At 43.9% G+C, this 24,788-nt stretch overlaps 5 protein-coding genes across 6 annotated transcripts; 4 read left to right on the top strand and 1 right to left on the bottom strand.

The window, feature by feature from the left end:
* Positions 1 to 689: 689 nt before the first annotated feature.
* Positions 690 to 2,155, top strand: LOC135580932 (F-box protein SKIP27-like). 2 transcript variants are annotated; one of them, XM_065081811.1, is made up of 4 exons: positions 690 to 840; positions 1,239 to 1,458; positions 1,543 to 1,617; positions 1,706 to 2,155. In XM_065081811.1, the coding sequence occupies exons 2-4, from the start codon at positions 1,255 to 1,257 to the stop codon at positions 1,922 to 1,924; spliced, it is 498 nt and encodes a 165-aa protein (XP_064937883.1). In that variant the 5' UTR covers positions 690 to 840; positions 1,239 to 1,254; the 3' UTR covers positions 1,925 to 2,155. The 2 variants fall into 2 exon arrangements, with proteins under 2 accessions (XP_064937883.1, XP_064937884.1); XM_065081812.1 differs by having other exon boundaries at positions 738 to 840; positions 1,173 to 1,458.
* Positions 2,156 to 11,455: 9,300 nt separating this feature from the next.
* On the top strand, positions 11,456 to 13,893 carry LOC135592395 (sugar transport protein MST3-like). The gene is made up of 4 exons (XM_065081810.1): positions 11,456 to 11,686; positions 11,796 to 12,118; positions 12,476 to 13,105; positions 13,221 to 13,893. The coding sequence occupies exons 1-4, from the start codon at positions 11,554 to 11,556 to the stop codon at positions 13,692 to 13,694; spliced, it is 1,560 nt and encodes a 519-aa protein (XP_064937882.1). The 5' UTR covers positions 11,456 to 11,553; the 3' UTR covers positions 13,695 to 13,893.
* Positions 13,894 to 14,747: 854 nt separating this feature from the next.
* LOC103996794 (uncharacterized) lies at positions 14,748 to 16,107 on the top strand. Its single transcript, XM_065084603.1, has 2 exons — positions 14,748 to 15,486; positions 15,643 to 16,107. Exons 1-2 carry the CDS (start codon positions 15,025 to 15,027, stop codon positions 16,000 to 16,002), a joined length of 822 nt encoding a protein of 273 aa, XP_064940675.1. The 5' UTR covers positions 14,748 to 15,024; the 3' UTR covers positions 16,003 to 16,107.
* A 997-nt stretch (positions 16,108 to 17,104) lies between these two features.
* On the top strand, positions 17,105 to 18,369 carry LOC103996793 (chlorophyll a-b binding protein CP29.2, chloroplastic-like). Its single transcript, XM_009417788.3, has 2 exons — positions 17,105 to 17,677; positions 17,890 to 18,369. Exons 1-2 carry the CDS (start codon positions 17,177 to 17,179, stop codon positions 18,250 to 18,252), a joined length of 864 nt encoding a protein of 287 aa, XP_009416063.2. The 5' UTR covers positions 17,105 to 17,176; the 3' UTR covers positions 18,253 to 18,369.
* A 2,012-nt stretch (positions 18,370 to 20,381) lies between these two features.
* Positions 20,382 to 24,750, bottom strand: LOC135592393 (putative disease resistance RPP13-like protein 1). Its single transcript, XM_065081809.1, has 2 exons — positions 21,155 to 24,750; positions 20,382 to 20,706 (listed from the first exon to the last, which is right to left on the bottom strand). The coding sequence occupies exon 1, from the start codon at positions 23,879 to 23,881 to the stop codon at positions 21,272 to 21,274; it is 2,610 nt and encodes an 869-aa protein (XP_064937881.1). The 5' UTR covers positions 23,882 to 24,750; the 3' UTR covers positions 20,382 to 20,706; positions 21,155 to 21,271.
* Between the last annotated feature and the right edge of the window lie 38 nt (positions 24,751 to 24,788).

Genomic DNA, 24,788 nt, shown 5'->3' with positions numbered 1-24,788 from the left:
ATTTCGACGATACAAACTTCTTATCGAGTTGGTAGTTACACCTCCACTATCACCCTTGGATCTCAACACCATCAATTCTTCCTTTGTTCAAACAGAGCAAAGAGGACGGATGTGGGGTAGAGACGAGGCAAGTAAGCAAAAACGTTATATAGAAATAAAAATAAGTAAAAATTTAAGATTTTTTAGGAAATAAAAAAAATACAAAGTTACTACATGGGCACCGGTGTTTTATCGGAACCGCGTCATCGTGGTCAAAATAAGTCGGAGGCAAACTCGACGGCGGACGCGTCTCAAGCCGAGTCGAGATCGGCTCAGCTCGCCCGTTGACCGGGACCCGGCGCGCTTTCCACAAAAGCCACCGACGTCCACGGCCGACTTCCACCGACCCCATCGCCACGTCCGCCAAATCTGATCCACCTCCCCTTTGCCCAACGTGGGCGACACGACATTCCCACCCAACGGCTAGTTCTCCGCTTGCCAGGATTTCGCCACGTGCAGACAGGGACACGCGTACGCTGGTGGTGCAGCTGGGCTCTGGGTACGAAGGCGGGAAACCTAAACTTGTATTTCTTTTTCTTTCTCTCTCTATTATATATTTTTTTTTTGTCGGATATTTTTAGTCGTCGTATAACTTTGACGGCAGTTTCCAAGAAAACTCCAGGTTTTTTAAATTAGATAAAACGAGTAGTTTTCGCATTTATATAGGCGGCATAGTTTCCTTCGACGCGGTGGCGGACAGGTGCTGCGTCAGTTCCATTCCATCTCCACTTCGTTCATCTCCAAGTGGTAGACAGCCGGGCTATTGAAGCTCGTACCGTCGCAATTTAGGGCTATCATCAGGTATCTCATTAAAGATTTTGTTAGGATGTTTTAGGTCTCTTGTTTTGTTCCCCGAAGATTTTTCTGTAGTTGAGCATTAGTTTGTGTGGTTGATTAGAAGCTTAGCAAGAAGGGTCCTTTGTGCTTGTTGAGTCTTCCTTTTCTCCCTCCCATTCAGCATCTCGGGTTTTGTTTTTGTCAAGCATTAGAGAAATCTTTTATCCGCAGTTTTAGCCGAATACAGTGTCAAAATGTGTTATTTTGTTCTTAAGCTTTTGGTGATGTTGTCGTCTTTTCAATAAAGTTCATTGAAAGTCTTCCATTGTTTGGGCGATTCATTTTGCCAAAATTAGGTCTTGGGGCGATTTAGGATTGAATGTTCTTCCAGTTTCCCTAAGATTCTTTCCACTTCTAAACAGAGTGGATCATTCAAGTATGGCAGTAGGAAAGATTCAGCACGAGGAATCGATTGCAGCTGGCTTAAAATTTGTTCGTAGCACAAGCATAATGGGGAGGAAACGCGTTGTGTTATCCAGAACTGTTGATTCTGCCAATTGTTGGCACTCTCCTAAGAGGCTGAGCAGAATGTCGAGCATGGAGAGACTGAATCGCTTAGAGGCCCTGCCTCAAGATATCTTGGTACTCCTCCCACTTCTTCTTTATCACCAAACAAGTTCTGATCTTTAGTTTCCAAAAATCTAACATCATGATCTGATTCTGTAGGTAAAAATACTGTGCAAGGTGGACCACAGCGACTTGAAGCAGCTTGTGTTGGTGTCTAAGACGGTCAACGGAGCGGTAATCCTCCTCATTGAAATCGCAGTTTGATTGTGGTGCCTCTCTAATTTCTCGAGGTTCTCACTTGCGTTTTGCCAATCTTCTTCAGACGTTGATCGCCAAGAGGTTGCATTTTGCTTTTAGCACGCCGTCCTCGAAGCCCGTGTTCAGGAGACATGAGATCAGTGACGAGGCTCCAAACGCACCGATGCAACAGAGGGTTGCAAAATCGCGGCTGGATGGTGGAAAGGTCTCGAGTGTTGCCATCGCCCTTTTCCGTTCGCTCGAGGACGAGTGGCCGCAGAGTCAACTTGATTCAGAGATGTAGATATGTGCAGTAGGCTTGTACGTAAACAACACATTATATTCTTTTGTTCTCCACTTCTATATAGTTTGTTTTGCACTGTGTTCTTGTAAGGCACACTTCAAGTCATCTTCAATCCATTCATTGAAGAGGATTGGATTTCTCCAATGTAAGTAGCTGCTACTTGTAGGAATTTTCTAAGGTGAATTCTTCATTGTCATGTAAAATTCTTATAAGTGAGTGACTACTTGTATCCTCAGCTTCCTCACAAAACCATAGGTTAATTTTCATAAATATATCGAATCCTTTCTTGATCTAAATGACACAAAAAAAAGCAAGCTTTACCTTCTGGATTGATCAAAACTGTGACGCTAAATGTTTACTGCTGCAGGCAATCTGTTCAGAAAAACCAGAGATCCATACTGAATCCAACGAGCCAGTTCTGATCTTTAATGTTTCCAGTGCCATGAGAAAGGCACCTACCATCTAGTCGTATCACAGAAAGCTCTCAATCATGCATGGGAAAGCCGTATGTATGTACCTTCTGATTTGTTCGATCAAAGGCTTTTGGGGTCCCCTTCATTCATGAATTGCATGTGGATGATGAGGACTTTATGATCGACCGCACATCGCATGCTTGTCCCACTACTAAGCTTAACAAAATATTAGCTTTGTGTAAGGAGACTACTGCCTGAAGATGCTGCGAGACCATTGTTTTGCTAGCAGCAGAGCATGGCATAGCACAAAGCTAAGATATTCGAGAGGGTTTTGCTGCAGCATTTGGCGTGTGCAGAGAGGTTCTTTGATACGCCAAAAATCATTTGTGAGGTCTTCATCAGTTCCTGCTGTTCCAGAACTCAGCAAGCGTAAACTTTTGATGGCAGAAAGGGCGTATCTTGCAAATGGCTCAAGCACCAAATGATCCTCTTCCGACATACCATGAGGCAATGCTCTTTCCCCCTTGCATCCTTCTAGGTGGATTCTCCCTTTCAGTGACCTTAAAGTGATGTCAACAAAGTGGGTAGAGGACTTGGGGGCGTCCCTCACCTCCGGATGTTGTTGGAAAAGTGGATTGAAAGGTGTTCCAAAAGCTGTGAAGATCGAGTTGGCAAAGGAAGGTAAACAAGCAACGCACTTCACTCAATCATTCACTATTTTGTTGCTATCCAAATGAACAGAGAAGGCCATTATTATGTGTTATGTTTGGTCATCTATGTTAATTTGCATGTGGCATCTTTCTTCAACATCTGACTTAAAATCCGATCGAAGAAAGCAATGTAAATACTTGGATAGATACCGCTAGCCTGAGAAGGAGATCGCTCTGACTCTTCCTCTAATGCCTCGCTCACCTTCCACTCCACATCCTGTATTATCTGTGTCAGAGTTGATACCGAATGCCAAAACAAAAGCCAACACATTCCAACCAGTTGTAGAGGACTGGAGCCAAGAAAACACAGCAAGTAGTCTCAACATGAGAGACAAAGGGATGTTATGCTCACACACCTTAGTATCTCTCTCTCTCCCTCTTCCCCTGTTTTATTCTTTCTCACGTTTTGTTCCCCTTTTAAAGGTTCATTCTCCCTATCAACTTCCCTCTTCTCAGCAGGCTTTTTCTCAGCCTGAACTTTTGGATCAGAGAGCAGTCTTTTCTTTGCCCAATGGAGGTAGCAAAAGCGGAGGAATCCACTGCTCCTGTAGCAGAGTTCTCGATACAAGCGCTGAGACTCCTCTCGAGATCCCTCCTCTTCCTTTCCACCCACTCCACCCACCCTCTCTTCGGCATCCTCGCTGCCGCCTCCCTCCTCGTCATCCTATACCTCCCCCGCTCGCTCCTCTCCCTCGTCCTGTCCCCCGTTCCCATCTCCACATTCTTCCTCCTCGCTGCCCTCCTCCGCCACGGCTCCCCGCAGCTCAAGTGCCCCGCTGCTGTTGCCACCGTCGTTGACGGGGAGGAGGAGCTTACCTCACTCTGCCCGGAAACCAAGGCGGAATCCTCCTGTTACCATCAAGAAGTTATCTTTAGCAATGATTTCATCAGCTGCGGACGGAGGAGCAGGCCGCTCGAGATCATATACGAAGAGTACGAGGGGGAGGAGGAGGAGGAGCGCGGCGGCGGAGGATCGCACCAGTACCGGGGCTGGCTGCAAAATGCCGACTTGGAAAGCGTGAGACTCGGGTCTCTCGGGTTCACGTACGCGGAGGACTACCGGATGTGGCCGCAAAATGCCGACTTAGGAAGCAGGAGAGCGGGGCCGATCAGGTTCGCGTACGGTACCGATTCCGACACCGAGAGCAACGGTGGCTCGCAGGCTGCGTCGGAGGCGGAGGAGTCGAGCTCGCCGGAGGAACACCGGCTCATGTGGGAGGACGACGAGGACGGGGACGACATGATCGAGATCGAGCTCGAGCTCGAGGAGGAGAACATGATCGAGATCGATATCTCCGGCGGCCGGTGATCGAGAAGTCTCTGCCGTCGCCATCGCCGGCGGCCGGTCAGAGATTCTTGGTCGGGGGCTAAGGGGAGATCTTTGCTCGTTAATGAAAGGACCAATGGGTCGTTGGATTTCCACGTATATGTACACGACATATATGGACGAGGAAAGAGAGTGCAAAATCAAGTACAATTCCTCCATAAGTTCACTTCTCCGTCATCCAACGAGTGGCAGCCATAGGCGTACATGAGGAAGCCCGACAAGCTCGTGCAATTATATGGCCGCCACACAGAAGAAACCAACGAAACTTATCGTCTTCTTTACGTGTAAGCTAAGTTTGATCCATATATCACCCGAAAGCATCGAAGTCGAGGACAAGGTAAGTGAGAATCTACTTCAGAGTTAAGCGAGGTGTCTTTTCGAGTCTATCTCAGATCGAATCGATATCTTCGTCAACGCCATACTACCGACCTTTAGGATCAGGTCTCACGTAACCTAACGTGTCGGTCAAATCAAAGCGAGGTGTCGGTAAGGTGGATGCGGTATGTCCGCCGGGTGGAATTGAAGCGGCGATGACGTGAAAGTGTCGTGATGACGATTGCCTTCGTGACACGACTAGCTTATCATATCGCCAAACCCATCGTCAATCACCAGCTTCAACATGCATTGAATGGTCGATGGCTGTTCCACCGTTGTTGTCACTCTTAAAACAAAATATATTTGCACAATGATTTGTGCAGGTTCAAACCCTCCAACTAGGTTGATTATAGTCGTGTTTGAAATGGAAATAGGATAGATTTCAAGAATATATATATATATATATATATATATATATATTAGTAAAGATTAAAAGATTAGAATAGCTCGACGTTACTAAGAATGAAAAGAATCAGATTAGATGTATTTAATTTAATATACTTTAATAAGATTAAGCTTTTTGGAATGTCGATTGACTACTTACCATTATATGCAACAAACAATTGTATCATTATAATAAGTATTAAATAAGTTGTATGTGTCTTATAAGGTATACATCACATATCAGTAGTTTATCGTACATTACAAATATATGATTGTAGATCAGTTTTTGGAAGAGCCGACGTGCCGACGACGTGGCTCCACCGTGTCGACCACGTGGAGCTGAAATTGGCAGAAACATCTGTACACGAGGTTTTATTGCATTTGCCAGTGCATCTGAGATTTTTTTGAGTGTGTATAAAAGTTACGTTCTCAAGCTCAACACACAGAATTCTTACGTAGTAATCATAATAGTTAAATAATGGCAGCATGACGAGCAATTGTGGAAAAAATTAGTCTTATTGCTGCAGCAAGTGCCAAGTGTACGTGGCTTATTATTGACTAGGCCCGGACTCTTTATGTTGACCGGACTACCGGATACCGAATTTTGATTGGGATAAATATTTTTCATATCATTTTGTTTCATTTAAAGTATACTTCTATAGCTCTCTCAAAGTGATTCTGAAGTGCAACCATATGTTGGTTTGATAAGTTGGTCATCGACACCTCTATCAAGAAGTCGCTAATGACCCATTTGAGGGATCAACGAGTTTTGCCAAGTAGCTCGCTAAACAACTTCTAATGTTTGTCTAGAGGGAAGCACATCGAGTGACCTTCAATACTTATTATGAGAAAATCATATATGATAACCTTTTATGCTAAGCTAGAGAGGGCACATCGAGTGATTTTCGATGTTTAACACGAGAAGGACACATCAAACAATCTTTGATATGTAGCCCAAGGAGTGGTGAGAAGGGCGCATCGAGTAACTTTCGATATTTAGTCTAAGAAGGATTGATCAAACAATCTTTGATGCTTAGCCTAAGAATGCATTGATCGACTTTCATGCTTAGCCCAATAAAGACGTATAGGGCAATCTTTGATGTTTTGCCCAATACGGGTGCATCATGTGACTTTTGATGCTTGACCTAAGGAGAATGCATTAGGTGACTTTTGGTGCTTAGCCTGAGAGAGGCACATCGAGGTGACCTTTGATGCTTAGGCCGTGACAGGTATATTGGGGTGACCTTCGTTGCTTATCCCAAGAGAGACATTAAGCAACTTTCAATGCTTAGCTCAAGAAATACATATCAAATAACATTCAATACTCAGCCCGAGAAAGAACACATCAAACATTTTTCAATGCTTAGCTTGAGAAGGGTGAGAATATCTTTGATACTTAGCTAGAGAATGACATATTAGGTAATCTTTAATGGTTTGTCTGATAATGACACATTGGATGACTTTTGATGTTTATCCCAAGGAAGGTGCATCAGATAATTTTTTTATACTTGGCTCAAGAATAATGCATTGTGCATATATTTGATGCTAGCACTAGCGATAAACGTTTGTGCTAGTTAATGCCTCAATGAGTGGGAAAAATTGACAGGTCACTTGAAAGATTGATAAGTGACGAGACGTTACTTGTGTGAGAAAATTAGGTAAGAAGCCATCGATGAGACACTTGAAAGTTAAAGTGATGCTTTAAGGCTATAAGAAGCCTCTTCATAGTAATGGGGCACACTCTACGATCTGAGACCTCGCTAGAAGCCTTTTTAGCTTTCAATCCTCACATCTTATTCCTCAACTCTGAAGTATCATCCCTCATTCTTTTATATCAGGTTGGGAAGATATCTTCTTCTGTATTGTTCAAGTCTTATTCTCTCAGCCAATCTGTTGTCATAGATAAATTTATACAAAGAGTGTTCAATATAATATTTATATATGTATATATCTTTCGATTTTTTTATGCTTTGTATATCATATAGAGGGCTTGCATTAAGTTTGACAATCTCATTTTAGTTGATTTTTATAATTGTCTTAGATTTGTAAACATAAGTTATGTGCAGTTGCCATGTATAGGTAAAACTATCCAAAAATAGGTCATCCAAGCAATTATTTTAGAGATTTTCTAGCTCTATAGAGTGATGCAAGTGTGAACCAATACAACACCTTAGAGCTACCCAAGTGACACATAACTGAATAAGCCTTTAGGATAGTGTTTAGGGTTAGTTCGTTGTTTTGTTTCACAATAAAGTCATGTGAGCATTTGTAAAGACTTTTGGCTATAGTGGACTATCTTAGATTCTTTATTATGTGATCAATTAGAGCTTACGAAGTCTATATTTATAATTTATATTATTCATTAAGTGTTTGCTGAAATATCTATTTGTGAGATCTTGAGTTAAATGTTTATTCTAACTCATCCTTTCTTTTGTAGGTCCTTGAGGGACTATAAGAGATTTTGGGGAGACTGACATTTTACGAATGGACATACAAAGGTATCGCATAACTTAAGTAAAACCAATAAAGTCTATGGTAGTATAATCTAAAGAGTTGAAGTCCTATCCTTGGATATCCTAAGACAACAAGAGAGTGTGTATTCATCTCTTTCCTTAGGGGAGACAATAAGTATGGACCCAAAGCTCACTAGCAACCTTTACATCATGATGAGTGCCTATGTGTAAGACTCCACTCTAATTCTCAAGTATTTAGAGTACTAGCACTTTAGGTACTCCATCTCAATCGAGTACCAACTATAGGTGCTTTGATCTGAGTTATGTCTATTAGGAATAAGTCAACACTAAGAGAGGAGAGTGAATTAGTATAGTGGTAAAAACATCAGTTTGAAAAATCTTTGTATGATTAAAATCGATCGAAAATATATTTAACTTAAAAACACTTACGTAAGCGTGTAATGAGGAAGTAGAGTAGTGGGAGTAAAGAAGGGTAGTTTGCAGTAATTGTAAATTGCAAAAAGTAAATGCAAATCGAGTTATAGTGGTTCAATCGTCATGATCTACATCTACTCCACTAATTCCTCTTCCGTCAAGGCCATCGGCATCCACTAACGATCTTCCTTTAATAAGCGAAGATCAACCTCCTTCTTACAACTCTATTCTCCTTTTGCAGACTTTAGGAGAGAACCTTTACACCCTCATTTACTCATCTCTCAAACTATAGTAACATTTAGATCTTTGAGAGGAGTTCACACAAGATTACAACACCATTTTCTTTCTTTTTCACTCTCATTTTTTGTGTATATTAACTTGGGATGAGAGGGGTATTTATAGGCTTCAAATTGATTCAAACTTGGAACTTAAAAATGTCTTATCCCGGGTTTTCCGGGTACGGGTGGTACCACCACCTATAGCACTGACACTAGGTGGTACCATCGCTTGACAGTCTCTTGGAGACTATGTCTGGGCGGTACCATCGCCTAGACTAGCGGTACTACCACCTGATATAGTCTCGGAGACTATGCCACGACGGTGCCACCTATTGGGTCATTATTTAGGCCTTTCATTGGCCTAACATAGTCCACCCAACTGGCTCCTAATTAGGTTAGCCTAATTCTAATATCAATTATATGCTAACTACGAAATTTAAAACATTTACTAAGCTAAACAAGTCATAAGTCTAGGTTTCTTTCGGTGAGCTTCTGACAATCTTCCGACGAACTTCTGACGATCTCTTAATAATGTTCCAATAGACTCCCGGCAAGTACCTGGACTTCACGACGATCTTCTTGGCGATTTCCGATGAGCTTTTTTGGTAAGCTTGTGGACTTCTCGGTCAATTCAGGCAGAACTTCTAACGAACGTCCGGACTTCCGACGAACTCTCGAACTCCCAACGAAATCGTGCCCTTGACTCTAAGACTTCATTTTGCTTTATGCCTTGCTATCCTAGTTAATCCTGCATAGTTAAAACCTACTTCGATCTAGACAATTATTACTAAGCTAATCAAATATTATCCGGCATGTTATTGGTTCATCGACGCTTCATCCGATTCTTCGACGCATCATCCTCTCTTGCGGCTTATTGCCCAATCGGCCAATTGACCTTCGCAACTCTGATTTTCTTGGTACAATATGTGCTCTTCTTGGCCCGATGCCCGAACTCATAGCCCAAAGTCTTCTATCGATACGTCGACCAATCTTTCAGCTCGACGTCCAATCTTCTGACATGTTTTTCTCCGGCCCAATATGATTCTTCCCGCTTTAATTATCTCTCCCTGATCGAAGCATCCTGCATCACTCAAAACACAGATCAAATAATAAACACTATCAATTAATTTCATCATCAAAATTTAAGATTCAACAATGCTCATATCTGTAGCTATCTTTATCCGTACATCAATACATTGTAGGCCAGGCTTACCTTTTTCTTCCATCAATTGAATGGAGGATGCCTACAATGGTATATGATATCGTCTTCTCAAAATGGTGCATACTTATGGTACATCAATACATTATAGGCCAGGTTTAGATTTTTCTTACATCCATTGAATATAGCATGCCTTCAATGGTATATGATATCGTCTTCTCAAAATGGTACTTGTGGTGCTCAATGAATGTTGCTACACCAACATTACCTATATCATGAACCTGTTTCACTCCTAATTTTAGGAAAATGGCGATAATAGTTGAATAACCCGGCTTAATTCGGATTCCAGAGGATCTCTGTATGGCCTGCCTGGGAGCCCCGAACTTCTTATGATAACTGGGTTGGCACATTTCCCCTATGAATGGTATATTTCAATTCAAATATCTATTGTATATTTCAATCTAGATGTCTAAAAAAACAAAAAAAACATACAAATAACGCAAACATTTAAGCAATTAGTTTTTTGGAATTATTACTTCCGTCAACGATCCATCAATTTTTTTTAAGTTTCTCGTCCCCGTCGACTTCCAAGTCAAGCCGATCCCACTTTGGCAGCACAAGCGGCAGAAGCTGAAGCAAGTGAACAGAATAGGATAGAACAGAATAGGCAACGTTTTGTCACCGGGAATTGATGGATCCTAACGCGGTTTGACCAAAGTGGAGGGATATGGCCGGTGCATTGGGAATGCTTTCGTCGTCTCCGCGGTAAGGATAAGGACTTGGTTGCTTGCCATCTGAACTATAGCACGAAATGAACTATCAAGCGGAGGGGCAGACTCCGTCTTTCAAAGCTCAGCCACGGATCTCATAAAACAAGCAACAATGCTTAGTGGATTCACACCATTGAATCGGAAATCAAAGTCAACCCAACTCTCGAGTACAAACATAGGAGAGTTGTTTTGGCTGGGTATCAGACCAGGAAATCTGTGTCCTCTTCAGCTTCTCTCTGATTCACACAGAAACGGAGGGACGCTTCTTCAACACTCAACCTACTTGCACTGTTTAATTCTCATGTGCATAAACAATCGCTTGATCTCCATCTCTACCATACGCAGAGACTCGTCATTCACAGAGAAAGACCAGTAGATGTCATCGTCTACTGTTGATTCTGTGTATCCGCCAATGTCCGCATCAGAGTTGCATTTTTGGTAGAATGGCCGCGTAAGATACATAAATATACGTCATCTTCTTGACGTCTTTTTCCTTGTTTAGAATTCCCCAAGAATCAGAATGGGGAGGAAGAATCAACGACGGCTAATCGAATTGATTCGCCACGTTAAGATTCGTAAGGTGGTGTCAAATCACCCATTCCTTTGGGAAAACCCACGCAAGGAAAGCCGAAACCACATAATGACCTCGTCATCGTCCATATCCTCTTTGTCTTAGCCGTTGGCGGTCGCGTGGTCATCATGTGCCGTTGCAAGTCTCCTGCAAGCTTATTTGATTGATTACTTCACGCTCAATCTCCGCTGACAATAAACTATCATCAATGTCCCAAGGCTCCCTCTCATCCTAATCTTCCATGAATATAGTATAATCAAAGATCCGTTGTTTGATTACATAAATCATAAATTTTGAGGCGATTTAGTCAACCCCAGTTTCTCTAATAAAACGTTCCTAGGAATCCTTTACCGAAGATTGAGATTTAGAGTCCAACGTCTCACAAGGAAACCTTTGATTAGATCATAAGAAATCGTGGGAGTGGAGGATCCATCGGATCCAATTCCTAGTCCTTTACGTTGATTGGTGTATCTAATTCTGAAGTCTCCAGCCTGCAACCGACGGTCAAGATCCGACGGTCTGTGTCGGTACGCGGATCGCCGCAACTCCATACGCTTTGCACCCGATAAGGTAGGCTAAATCCCGCACCAATTACAGTCGTCACGGATTCTCTCTTCCTCCCATTATATATATGGGCACCCTTCCCACCCTCTTACCTCTCATCCTCATCTCTTCTCGTCTTCCTCTTCTCTCTCTCTCTCTCTCTCTCTGCGATCCTAGTGTGGGTATAGTTTTCGGAGGTCCGGCGGAAACAATGGCGGGGGGTGCGATCGTCAACACCAGGGGTGGAAAAGACTACCCGGGGAAGCTCACTCTCTTCGTCTTCCTCACCTGCGTTGTCGCTGCCACCGGCGGTCTCATCTTCGGCTACGATATCGGCATCTCCGGTGCGACTTTGGATCTTGCAACTAGTTGTTTCGATCTTACTGCTTTTGTGTCCTTTTTATCTCGTTTGGATCTGACGGGGGAGGGGGGATTTGGATTGGTGGAGTGTAGGTGGGGTGACGTCGATGGACTCGTTCCTGGAAAAGTTCTTCCCGGAGGTGTACAGGAAGGAGAAGTCGGACAAGAGCACCAACCAGTACTGCAAGTTCGACAGCCAGCTGCTGACCACCTTCACGTCATCGCTGTATCTGGCGGCGTTGATCGCCTCCTTCTTCGCGTCGACGGTCACGAGGACGTTCGGCCGTAAGTGGTCCATGTTCGGCGGAGGGCTCGTCTTCCTTATTGGCGCCGCACTCAACGGCGCTGCTAAGAACGTCCTCATGCTCATCCTCGGCCGCATCCTCCTCGGCGTCGGCGTCGGCTTCGCCAACCAGGTAAGCCGTGGGGGTAATTTTCGATACCAAATTTTAGTTTTTTGGTGAGATAATTTTGATGCGATCTTATTATAGTGATTATATTCTTTATGGGTCTTCGAAAATTTCAACAAGTGGCACGATGCCAACTTGTGTACTTGCAGTCCACCGACCCTTTACTTGTCAAAGTTGACTAAATCTTGGAGCTTTGTTAGAATATTAAAGCAGAGAAAGTATTTTGGAAGCGAGCTTTCAATGACAAATATGAGTTTAATATATTTTAAGTCAGACATCAATTTAATCTAAAAATTTATATTGTTAGATTATTTAATCTTATATTTTAATCTCTCTTCATATATAAATATTTTATCTTCGCAGTCCGTTCCCGTGTACCTGTCGGAGATGGCGCCTGCTCGACTCCGCGGCATGCTCAACATCGGGTTCCAGCTCATGATCACCATCGGCATCCTCGCCGCCAACCTCATCAACTACGGCACGTCTAAGATCGAGGGCGGGTGGGGGTGGCGCGTCAGCCTCGCGCTTGCCGCCGTCCCCGCTGGCATCATCAGCCTCGGCGCCCTCTTTCTGCCCGACACCCCCAACTCCCTCATCGAGCGCGGCCACCCCGAGGAGGCCAAGCACATGCTTCGCCGCATCCGCGGCACCGACGACATCGATGAGGAGTACGACGACTTGGTCGCTGCCAGCCAAGAGTCGAACCGGGTGAAGCACCCGTGGGCCAACATCGTGAAGAGGAAGTACCGTCCTCAGCTCACCATGACCATCCTCATCCCCTTCTTCCAGCAGCTCACCGGCATCAACGTGATCATGTTTTACGCCCCCGTGCTGTTTAAGACTATCGGTTTCGGTGACGATGCTTCTCTCATGTCTGCCGTGATCACTGGCCTCGTGAACGTGTTCGCCACCTTCGTCTCCATCTTCACCGCCGACAAGCTCGGCCGCAGGAAATTGTTCTTGCAGGGAGGATGTCAGATGCTTGTTTGTCAGGTACGAATACATCTAGGACTTGATTCCTCTCCATGATCAGTCTTCAGAAGAGGGAGTTCTTCTTTCACTAATAATTCAGCTTTTCATGAGCTACGTTACTCATTTTGGGATGCAGATCATTGTTGGAACCTTAATTGCAATCAAATTCGGTACCAGCGGGGAGGGCCACTTTTCCAAGGCCTACGCTGCATTCGTGGTGCTGTTTATTTGCGTCTACGTCGCTGGATTTGCATGGTCTTGGGGTCCCCTCGGATGGCTGGTTCCCAGCGAGATATTTCCCCTGGAGATCAGATCGGCGGGGCAGAGCATCAACGTATCCGTCAACATGCTCTTCACCTTCGTCATCGCCCAAGCATTCCTGGCCATGCTCTGCCACATGAAGTTTGGTCTCTTCTATTTCTTTGGTGGATGGGTGCTCATCATGACCATCTTCATCGCCCTTTTCCTTCCCGAGACCAAGAACGTCCCCATTGAAGAGATGATCCTCGTCTGGAAGGCCCACTGGTTCTGGGGCAAGTTCATTGCAGATGATGACATCCATGTCGGCAATGTTGAGATGGGCATTGACAGATCCAAAATCTACGCATGACTCAGTGGACTGTGTTATTAAGCTATAGGTATAGGTTTTAGCAAACCCTTCATCAGTATTAGCTCTTATCCTTTCACCATCCTCTGAACTATGCTATCCTTTTTTCTTTCTTTTGGTTTCTTACCACTGCAATATACAGCGGCTAAAGATTCTTGTTAATCTACACCATATGAACCATGTTTGATTAGTGATGGACAAAGCTGTGTGCACGATTGTCTCCAACTTTTTCTTGCCTCTATGATGTGTTGCTTTATCCTCCATAATTCTCAACATGCGTTGTATGGCAGTTTTGGATGCATGTGAACAAAAAGCTTCTGCTCACACAAATTACCTGAGCCTAATATTTCTAAGCAGATAGATGCATGCACCTCACTCAAGAAAAAATATTCAGTTTGATAACAAGTAAACATGATGTCTTCTGCCAACTTTCGGCAGCTGATGCATGCAGATGATGTCAAAGGTGCATGAACAGGTGGTTCTGTTCTATCATGGTGCAAAACTGGTCCACGTAAACCTTTCTAGAGAAAGTTCATGAAAATGATATGTTGTTCACGGGAAGGCAGCTTGTATTCATTCCCTAAATACTAAGAACTTTGTTTATCCACAAAATAAGGCCCTTGTGAAGGCTGGCTAGCTGACTTTAAACGAATAGAGAACTTGGTGCTCCGTAAAATGAAAGCTCTTCCCGTGTCTCACATGTGAGAGGCCGAAAGCCGAGGGCATGGAAAAGTTTGTGGTGGAGACCTGTTTGTCTCGTGAATCGGATTAATGGTTCTCGAGGATATGGTTTAGATAAAATTGTGGATAGAATCTGGTGATGTGGAGCTGAGCTGTAAATCCTTTAATCCTTGGGTCGAAAAGTCAAACTTACCTTTCGGCAATGGATTTCCATTGACTGCGACCTTTACTTACTCCGTCAGTTCATATGTAGTGCGTGCCGACACGGATCGATTGGGCCGGCTACGGGTTCGATGGCACTTTCTCATGAAACCCAATGGACTCCAAGCCACGAGCTGAGGTCCAATTGTCTATATTTTCTTTTAGGTGTTGGCACGGTTGTCTCCCGCATCGCAGCGAAACGACGACTAAGCATGCGGGTCCCATAATTATACGTGCCAGGTCATCATCCACCACCGAGTCTCGCGGCCACCACCCGCGTCTGTTTCCCTCTCTTCCATTTCTTGTGCCACCAACGTTATGTATAGGTGTCTCCGTCATCTCGCCCTCTTCCTCTCGATTTCGTCGTCCTCCTCCTGTCTTCTTCCTCTCGTTCGTTATAATTGGAGATCTCCAAGGAGTGAAAGCCCCCTTTTTTACTCTCCGATCGGCCATGGCGCCGCGGCTGTTCGCGTGCTTCGGCCGTGGCCGCGGACGGGCGACCTCCTCGTCCGAATCACCGGAAGCGAACGCGACGGTGGACCAGAATGTGGAGGAGCAGCGGCGGATGGGCCCCGTGCTGGTGGAGCTGTTCTCGTCGCAGGGATGCGGAACCTCCGCAGAGGCCGAGGCGGTGGCCATGCAACTGGGCCGCGGGGAGCTCGTGGGCGACCTGCCGCCGGTGGCGGTGTTGGGGTTCCACGTGGAATACTGGGACTACCGGGGGTGGAAGGACCCCTTCGGCTCCAGCATCTGGACCGTGCGCCAGAAGGCCTACGTCGACGCGTTGCACCTCGACACCCTGTACACTCCGCAAGTGGTGGTCAACGGCCGCGCCCAGTGCGTCGGCACCGACCTCGACGCCATTTCGGCCGCCCTCCGATCCGTCCCCAGGTTCCCGTCACCCACCATGCAGGTTTGGCTTCCTCCTCTGTGACCAGAACTGATCATAATATTTCCTAACAACGAGTGGATCGAATCCAATATATATTAATTACCGACTCTTTCTAATTCTTAGTCCTCTCCACATGAATATTTCCTTGATAATGAGGAGGTTGCATGGGCATTGCAGGCGACGTTCCAAAAGCCAGCGCCCGACATACTGCAGGTGTCCTTCACAGGGGCGTTGCGGAGCAAGGTGGTCGGACGCGCCGACGTGATGGTAGCACTCTACGAGAGCGGCCTCGTCACCGAGTGCGACAAGGGCGAGAACAAGGGCCGCGTTCTCACCAATAACTACGTAGTCCGACGTCTCGAGAAGCTCGTCTCCGTCAAGGGCATCTCGCCAAATAAGAACCTCTCTGCTTCTCTCCAGTTCACCCTCTGGGATGGCTTCAACTCTGCAACATGCGGCCTCCTCCTCTTCGTTCAGAATGCCTCCCTTCATACTTTTGGCGTGCAACGGTTCCAAATCCCAGAAGACACCCTCTGATATATATATATATATATATATATCCGTTCCTTGTTGATCCATGCCTTGTCGATCCATGTAGTCATGTAGTAAGTGAAGACCATGACCATTCCTCGAATAAAAAGCTCGATGTTTGTGTTGTGTTAGGATGACATTGACTCCAGGTCAGCATGGCTCACAAGTTTGTCATAGAAAGATACGTGGTGCTTTCGAATGTTGGTTGGTGTGGAGCGAACCGGTGAGCACGATGCCGAGGTATTGCTTGTTGCCTAAGGTAGATTCTATGTCCTCAAGGTTCCGGAGCTTAATCGAGATGGACCTTCACTTCATCGAAGTTCCTGCACAGGAGATTGGTATCGGGGAGGTTTCCAACTCAACCCTTTCGATTTTGAGAGCTAACTTTTTATACATGGGCGATCAATGACGGGAGGCTAATAACTTCTCTCCTTAATCCGCGGTTCTTCAGGCGTTCATTTATATCGATGATTGACTGATATTTTACTTTGATGTATTGTTTATGAAAGACGATCACAGGCGCATCATTTATTTGGGTTATAGAGTCTGCAGGATAAGCAGACATCAGTTGCCTGTGTTAAGTGATCGGGAAAGAGGGAGATGGGTTCTACCGTCGAGATTAATGCTCCCGAAAAAGGGAAGATGAGTTCTGCCATTGAGAATTAATGCTCAAGAGAGAGATAGGTTCTATCATCATTGATTAATACTCTTGTGATCGGGCTTGTAAGCTCTCCATAATAGTCCAATATCGTAGTCCCTGATTTATTTTATTCGATAATGTTTACTATCAGCGTCTTATCGACAACATCCAGTAGATAAATATGCAAGATTATTTTTCTCTGACGAGAATAATCTTCTCGGTTCCTTTTTGATACTTGCATGAGTTGAATCAATAGAGACCACATATACTAAGCAGATCTCTCCAACCTTTCCCATTTGTCAACCTCATTACGGCAGATCTCCCGACATGGCCACCTCTTCGGATAAGGAGAGGATAAGGCCACAAACCGCACGGCCGTCAGATAGATCTCAACTCCACATCATCCATTCATCTGATATCCCAAGATAACCCCCACAAAGCCTATAACCCACCACATGGTCACAGGCTTCCAACACCTGACTCGACTCTCGCGCTATACTTCAGTTGGAGAAGTGAGGAGGAGGAGAGTGTTCGTGAGAAATGGCCTCCACAGCCGCCGCCACCTCCCCGTTCTTGGGCATCCGCCTGCGCGAGCACGGTGTCGTCGCGAGGGCGGTCGGCCGATTCCAGGCGCAGTTCGGGTTCGGCAAAAAGAAGTCCCTGCGCAAGAAGGTCAAGGCGCCGACGTCGGACAGGCCGCTGTGGTACCCGGGCGCCAAGGCACCGGAGTGGCTGGATGGCTCGCTCGTCGGCGACTACGGGTTCGACCCCTTCGGCCTCGGCAAGCCGGCCGAGTACCTTCAGTACGACTTGGATTCACTGGACCAGAACCTGGCGAAGAATCCGGCGGGGGATGTGATCGGGACTCGGACGGAGAGCGCCGACGTGAAGTCCACTCCCTTCCAGCCCTACTCTGAGGTGTTTGGGCTCCAGAGGTTCCGTGAGTGCGAGCTCATCCACGGTCGGTGGGCTATGCTCGCCATCCTCGGGGCGCTTTCCGTCGAGTGGCTCACCGGCGTTACATGGCAAGATGCTGGCAAGGTACGATGACGTCGCACACCATAGTTATGCGCGTACGTAAAAGAATGTTTATATTTACTGCCGAATTCTTTCTTACGTGAAAGCTTTACTTTCAGAAACAACAGTATTCATCTACCCAAGTCTTCCTACATTATTGTTTCTTTCTATTTTCCTCTGGAATAAAAACACTTTCAACGCTGTATGTAAAACACTGGTTGGATGTGTTACTGCAGGTAGAGTTGGTGGATGGGTCCTCATACCTCGGCCTCTCCCTCCCCTTCGACATCACCGCATTGATATGGATCGAGGTGCTCGTGATAGGGTACATCGAGTTCCAGAGGAACGCAGAGCTCGACCCGGAGAAGAGGCTGTACCCCGGCGGCAAGTACTTCGACCCTCTCGGCCTGGCGGACGACCCTGAGAAGAAGGCCTCCCTGCAGCTGGCGGAGATCAAGCACGCCCGCCTCGCGATGGTGGCCTTCCTAGGCTTCGCTGTCCAGGCCGCCGCCACCGGCAAGGGTCCCCTCAACAACTGGGCCACTCACCTGAGCGACCCACTTCACACCACCATCTTTGACACCTTCTCCTCCTCTTAATTGCAGCCACCTCTTCTTGTTGATCCTCGTCATGTAATTCCATCGAGTGAGGTTATCTTTGTATATTACTTATTTGACTTGGAATTCCTAATTAATTCTTGGTTTATGTGGTACTAATTCCCGGCATAGTTAAGAGCTGATTTAATCAAATTAATTTTTTATTCGATCGGATTCGATTAAAATAAGATAGATTCAAATTGGAATCATTTCGGATCTACCTAATTGAATTGATTTAAAATCGATTAATCTGATTCGATTAACTAGTTAATCAATTTATAATTTTAAATAATTTAAAATATATACTTTTTTTTAAAATCTGATTAATCTGATTCGATTAACAAGTTAATCAATTTATAATTTTAAATATAGTTTTCAAATGAACCGGTTCGATTTAATTAAATCGAACATAATCTTGCTTCAATTAGATCAACATAATATAATTTATGAAATCAGACTTATGTCATTTGTGAAATTGAACATTTAGATCGATTTGATTAGTCAGTTTTAATTGATTAAGAGTTCATGACAAATAACTCAATTGGATTGATATTTTTAAATTAAAATTAATTTAATTCAATCAGAACTGAATAATCGAACCAATTGATAAATAATTGGATTGACGAATAGAAACTTTTTGTAGCCTTTATAATTGAATAATTGATAAATCAATTGAGACCGAACCAATTCAATTTTAGTTTGGTTTTGTTTTTTTTGTTTTTTTTTGTTATATTTGAACACTCATGTTAACAAGAAATTTTATATTAAAGAATTATATAATCCAAGGTTTGCTAAATCAATATGTACCACCCATATACGTACTAGTTCTATAGGATACTAGTATATCTCTCTACTAAGTGATATTGAGTAATAATGATCGAAATTTTACCGACTTGATCATACATTTAAATCTCAATTCATATTGTCCTATTTTAAATGATTAATTTGACCATTTGAGACTTATAAATTAGTTTCTAAACCCTTTCCCCCCTCTTTTTAACTCATTTCACTCGCTTTAATTTTTTTAATTCTCTCAAACTCTTTTTCACTCACATCTTTATCTGATTCTCAAATTTTCACTCTAAGTACACTGATATATATCAGTATACTATACTGTGAAATCAATTTCAAGAATGAGTTCAAAAAATATATTATATTAATATACATATACATAGGATTAAGAACTTCGATCCATCACTCATGGAGTCCTGTCATTCTTTGGGTGGTAGAACCAAGTATGTCCATTGATTAATTACTTAATTTATTTCAATATTCAAGTTTAAGTTATATAAAAAATAATATAATAATTTAAATATTTTTTTTGATAATTCAATATTAATGGAAGGATGATCCGAAACATACCACAAAACTACTTTTTAAAGTCTGAAAAAGATAAATGACATAATTCTTTCCTAATTTATATTATTTTTGCTAAAATTATACTAAATTTATTTTTATTTTTGCTTAAAAATCCTAATCTAATATTTTTTTCAGATTTTTTATTTTTTTTAATAATTTTGGACATAACATCGATGCATCTCGGTAAATAGCACAAATAGGGCTCAATACATCGGTATGGGCTAAAATTATACTCCTTGTTACAATATATTGAAATGATAAACTCAACTTGATAGTGTTGCTTTCCCGACCATGTATGGTCTTGTCTTAGGAAATGCATAGAACATTTAGATAAATGTATGATCATTTAGTTAGGTGTAAAGTGGATGCTTCGAACATAAGAATGCTAACTTTGTAAGGAATGATCAACGATCAATGCTGGTTCTGGATAACCATACGAACCCAAATCATTGCCACGGTTGTCTTGTAAAGCAGATGGATCCCTTAAGCAATGCCAAGGCCGGAAGTAATCAACTAATCACTTGCCATGACTCGATTTAATAAAATAATTGATCTATTAATTTTTATAGAACATGAATTATTGACCCAAAATACATAAATCCAACTTAATCGTAATATATCCATCATATTTTTTTTTATATGCCAATCCAAGTCTTTACCTATTTCGATAGGAGATTGAACCGAGATGCTACAGATTTCAGAAAGAACTGTTACCTCCCCAGTGTAAGACTCACAATGGCTGGAACTGACCTTTATCGATTTGCTCACAAATCTGTTATCTGAAATTTTGTTTCACTTATTGATTTCATGAAAAAACAGCATTGGTTAAATGAATGATTTTGCATGATCCTTACATGTCAATACCTCGGGCTTTCAAGAATGATATCACCAAACATAACAAAAATCTGAAATTACTCTGTTCTGTTGAGCATGCTTCCCATACTTTGTCCCTCCTGGATACACTTAATTCACTTTGTAGTCATAGGTTTTGGTGGTATTCATCATGTGCTTCTTGCACCCGAGACTCTTGAAGAATCTTTTCGATCATCCTTTGTCGAAGTGATACGGTCTGATCATATTGGGAATAGACAATCTCATCTGACCACAAGGATAAACAAAAATTAAAACACAACTTAGTAAACCTGTAAGTTGAGAGCACTGTTGCTAAGAAACTCTGCTATGTAAGGTTCTGAATGATTAAATAGCAAGGAATTAACCACTAGAGTCACTTACAAAAATGTAAATATAAACTTCTTTTCTTATTTAATTGTGAAAATTTAGATTGGTGTCTATTGTTTTGTAGCCAAAAGATGATTTACGTCATCAGAGAGATTTTTCGTTGTGTTCATTTTCTTAATCGCTTGTTTACATTGTTCAGAAGATGCAGTGTTGTTCCTATGTCTTCTTGTTATTTGTTTTCTTCTTAATAGGAAAGATATAAATCTTTTTGTATTTTAATGGTATCTGTATAAGAAACATGGTCTTGATAAGTATAGAGACAATTTAAGAAGAGTATGTCTTGATGATGCTGTTGTAATGCACTTACCAAATGCAGAAGATGGTAGTGCCCAAAATTTAGGCTTGCAACATGCGGAGCATGAAGCAGGGTTAACCCCCAAGGCTTGCAACCAGTTGCTCATCTTCTGACGATATCCCGCAATGTCTAAATGCCCTTCTCAGGCCGCGAGTCAATTTTTGGGCACCCCTCGATGTGCAGTGTCTTCAGCAATACAAGGCTATTCAGATCTGTTGGCAGTCTGGTTAGATTGTCGCAGTCGCTGAATCTTAGTTCTTCAAGGGAGGAGAGCCTCTGGAGCCACTTCTCTTGTTCATCGGTAAAGGATTCAAGGGAGCTGCAGTAAACAACATCCAGTCTCTGGAGTGAGGGAAGGCATTCAGCTGGAAGGCAATTAGTGAGAAGTGAGATATTATCTATGCTAAGTTTCAGAATTGCAGAGATATCATTGGTTTCACTACTCTCCCAGATAACATCATCGGATAGCACGACATGAGGCTTTTTGTATGATTCCCAGGTAACATCATCAGATAGCACAACATGAAGTCTTTCAAGCATGGTAGGCAAAACAAGCGATCCCCTTAACTTGTGGCAGCGGTCAATCTGCAGCCTACGGAGGCGAGGGAATAACTGAGAGCTTGCCTTTACACCTGACCACTGCCTCCATTCACCCATATCACTGAACAGCAGCTCTTCCAGCAAGGGGAACGCTATGCTATGCCCTCCATAGAATCCAGAGCAAATATGCTTTACTAACTTGAGAGACTTGAGATGCAGGATTTTGAGGAACGGCAGCTGCCCAAGCGGTGGCAAGACTTCCCAGCCCTGGCAATCCTCCAATTCAATATGTTCCAGATTGGACAACCACAACATCTTCAGCCAACTTGGAGACTCGGTCCCCATGTAGCCTATGATTCTCAACTCAGTGAGATTGTGATGTGGCCGAAGGGCTTCCAGTACCTCCTCATGCTTGTTGTTATCTTTTCTTCCTAATTGTCCCCAGTACAAATGCAATGCACTAAGGTGCTCTTTATTGTCTAACTCGGCTGCCCTGCAGTCGCTTGCACTTCCTGCCATATCCAGATTCATGATGCTTAATTGTCCTCGCAGCTGCCTCATGTCCCTCAACTGTCCTAGCTCGTATCCATTTTTCTTCCTTACATGAAACTCTCGTAGTTCTTGGAGGGATCTCAACTTGCCAATCTCGACGATAGTGGAAACCTTTTCTGGATTTATATTCAGATAACGCATATTGACTAATCTGTGCATTCCTCTCGGTAAAGGCCTGCCCAGATGCAGCGGTGAACGAAACTGGAGACTCAACCCTTGTAGCTGGTAAAGCCTGCAGATCCACTTGGGCAAATCTATGAACTGGCCACCTGGAACTTCTAGGTACCGGAGATGTCTCATGTGACCAATGCTCTCCGGCAATACATCCAGCGCTAGCCCATCGAATACAATGACTCGAAGGCGTTTTAGTTGTTTCAATGTGACTTCGATGAAATCCATGAGCTTGGACTTGGCAACCGTATCCAGTAAACTACCATTCACTACTAGGCTGCGCAAATTTTTCAGCTTGGGTGCGGTCTCATAAAGCTTAGCCAGATTGCTTGAACTAACATAGACATGGCGTACCTTATCTGGAATTTCCTCTGATTCATCGTCTTCAACTCTACAGTACTCATGTGCAGATAAAGATTCGGCAAGCTGATGCAGCAAATCATGAACCACGTAATTGCCAGATTGACCGTTCAATGAGTCCTGAAAGAAGGACCGATGCAGTAACTCATCAAAGTAGTCCTCGCCTACGTCCTCCGGTCTCCTCCCTCGTTCACCAGGTTGGAGAAAACCTTGTGCCATCCACATACGCACCAGTCTGTCTTTCTCAAAGCAGTAATTCTTGGGAAACAAAGAAAAGTAGACAAAGCATTGTTTCAGGCCGGAAGTAGGCAAGTGCTCATAACTCAACCTCAATGCTGGGAAGATGTCATCCCCTTTTTGTTGCATTTGCCACAGTTTGCTCTCCATGATACTCCTCCAGTGTTCTTCCTCTAACTTGGACTTCAATGCCCCCCCCACGGTCTTTGCTGCTAAGGGTGAACCAACAAGCTTGTTGGCTATCCGCTCTCCAATCAACTTCAATTTCGGATGATCGTCGGGGTTGGCATCACCGAATGCACATCGTTCGAAGAATTTCCGGTAGTCAGCTCCATTTAAGCCCTTAAGGATTACCCGTGCCTTGGTGCCCATATTATTTGCTACCATTGGAATCCTCGAGGTAACTAAAACTCTGCTACCCTCCTTTCCAAAATGAAATGGTTTCCGGAGGGTCTCCCATCTACTTCTCACCTCGTTCCACACATCGTCCAGGACAATTAAGAACTGCTTATCCTTTAGCTTATCCTTGAGAATTTCTTGGAGTGTATCCAGATTTGTGAGATGGCGGCGACTGTCTCGGCAAACGGACTCCAACATCTTTCTTGTGAGCCTTCTCACATCGAATTTTTCTGAGACGCACACCCATAATTTCACATCAAAATGATCATCGATCCGGCTATCATTGTAGACACATTGTGCAACGGTGGTCTTTCCCACCCCTCCGATCCCAACTATCGACACCACAGAGAACCTCTCGTTGTTGGACCTCGAGGGCGTACGAGACTGTTGATCTCGTGTTCTCGGCCCAAAACTTCCGATTCGTTCATGATGGAGGTCGTCTCCCTCCACTCCGGCACATCGCTTTGCGCATCGGCACATAAAACCCCATGCTTCTGGTTCTGAGCACCTGAATCTGACGGTAACAGGAAGATCCCAATCGTTGCCACAATCTTATCGAATCTTTCGATAACCTTGTCCAGTTCATTTAGATCCTCATCACGGAAAAATAGACGCTTAAAAAAGACACTAGTCGAGTGGGCAAAACTAGCAGAAGCGGATGAGAAGTTGGTGTGCACCTTGTCCTTGCCCTTTACTGTGTCCCTGAGGATCTGGTACTCGAAGCCATCCAGCACGTCCTCTGCTTCGAAAGCGGCATCCTTGAGCTCACACAACCAGGCTTCCAAGTGTTCTTTCTGGTGGCGACCGAGATCGGTTGCATGGATCACGGCATGTATCTTTCTGAGATTGACTTCCAGCTTGTTCAGCTTGTTCTTCGCACCCTTCTGATACTTGAGCTGCTTTCCGATGTAGGAGCCGACCTGATCGGCCAATCTGGCAAAGAAGATAGACGCGAACCATCCTCCTATCACGAGTCCTGCCATGGATTTAAGCTTTCGATTTGGCACGGATGTGAATGGTGATTCCTGCTGCCCTCTATCACAACAAAAAAGAACATATCTGCTGTGAAGACCACATCTTTCTTTGGAAGTGCTATGATGTGGGTTGACAAAGTTAGGCCAGTCTCCAGGATATGCTGCAACCGCTGACGACGTCAAATGTGGGTAGGATGCACATGATGAGGGTGGTTGCTTTGATCCAACCAATCAAATGTCTTGGTCGAGTTGCTTGGAAATTCCCGTGTCCGGATGTAACACAACAGAACAAGAAGAACGTTTCCTTAACAAGATTGTTCATCGATATCTACGTTTTCCACCACCAACAACAGCAAACTGAGCAACAAGATTTCCAAAGTGATACATGCCAAGTTATCTGCTCTACATGCATC

This window comes from Musa acuminata, chromosome BXJ1-9 (assembly GCF_036884655.1).
Source record: "Musa acuminata AAA Group cultivar baxijiao chromosome BXJ1-9, Cavendish_Baxijiao_AAA, whole genome shotgun sequence".
NCBI lineage: Eukaryota > Viridiplantae > Streptophyta > Magnoliopsida > Zingiberales > Musaceae > Musa > Musa acuminata.
The sequence above is the reverse complement of the archived record's forward strand: the minus strand, read 5'-3'. Positions and strand labels throughout refer to the sequence as shown.

Coding starts and splice junctions, on each gene's coding strand:
- LOC135592393 (XM_065081809.1), bottom strand. CDS start 23,881: ATGTGCCGATGCGCAAAGCGATGTGCCGGAGTGGAGGGAGACGACCTC.
- LOC135592395 (XM_065081810.1), top strand. CDS start 11,554: ATGGCGGGGGGTGCGATCGTCAACACCAGGGGTGGAAAAGACTACCCG. Junction 11,687..11,795: donor CTACGATATCGGCATCTCCG/GTGCGACTTTGG, acceptor GGTGGAGTGTAG/GTGGGGTGACGTCGATGGAC. Junction 13,106..13,220: donor GTCAGATGCTTGTTTGTCAG/GTACGAATACAT, acceptor TTTGGGATGCAG/ATCATTGTTGGAACCTTAAT.
- LOC103996794 (XM_065084603.1), top strand. CDS start 15,025: ATGGCGCCGCGGCTGTTCGCGTGCTTCGGCCGTGGCCGCGGACGGGCG. Junction 15,487..15,642: donor TCCCGTCACCCACCATGCAG/GTTTGGCTTCCT, acceptor TGGGCATTGCAG/GCGACGTTCCAAAAGCCAGC.
- LOC135580932 (XM_065081811.1), top strand. CDS start 1,255: ATGGCAGTAGGAAAGATTCAGCACGAGGAATCGATTGCAGCTGGCTTA. Junction 1,459..1,542: donor CCCTGCCTCAAGATATCTTG/GTACTCCTCCCA, acceptor CTGATTCTGTAG/GTAAAAATACTGTGCAAGGT. Junction 1,618..1,705: donor CTAAGACGGTCAACGGAGCG/GTAATCCTCCTC, acceptor AATCTTCTTCAG/ACGTTGATCGCCAAGAGGTT.
- LOC103996793 (XM_009417788.3), top strand. CDS start 17,177: ATGGCCTCCACAGCCGCCGCCACCTCCCCGTTCTTGGGCATCCGCCTG. Junction 17,678..17,889: donor CATGGCAAGATGCTGGCAAG/GTACGATGACGT, acceptor GTGTTACTGCAG/GTAGAGTTGGTGGATGGGTC.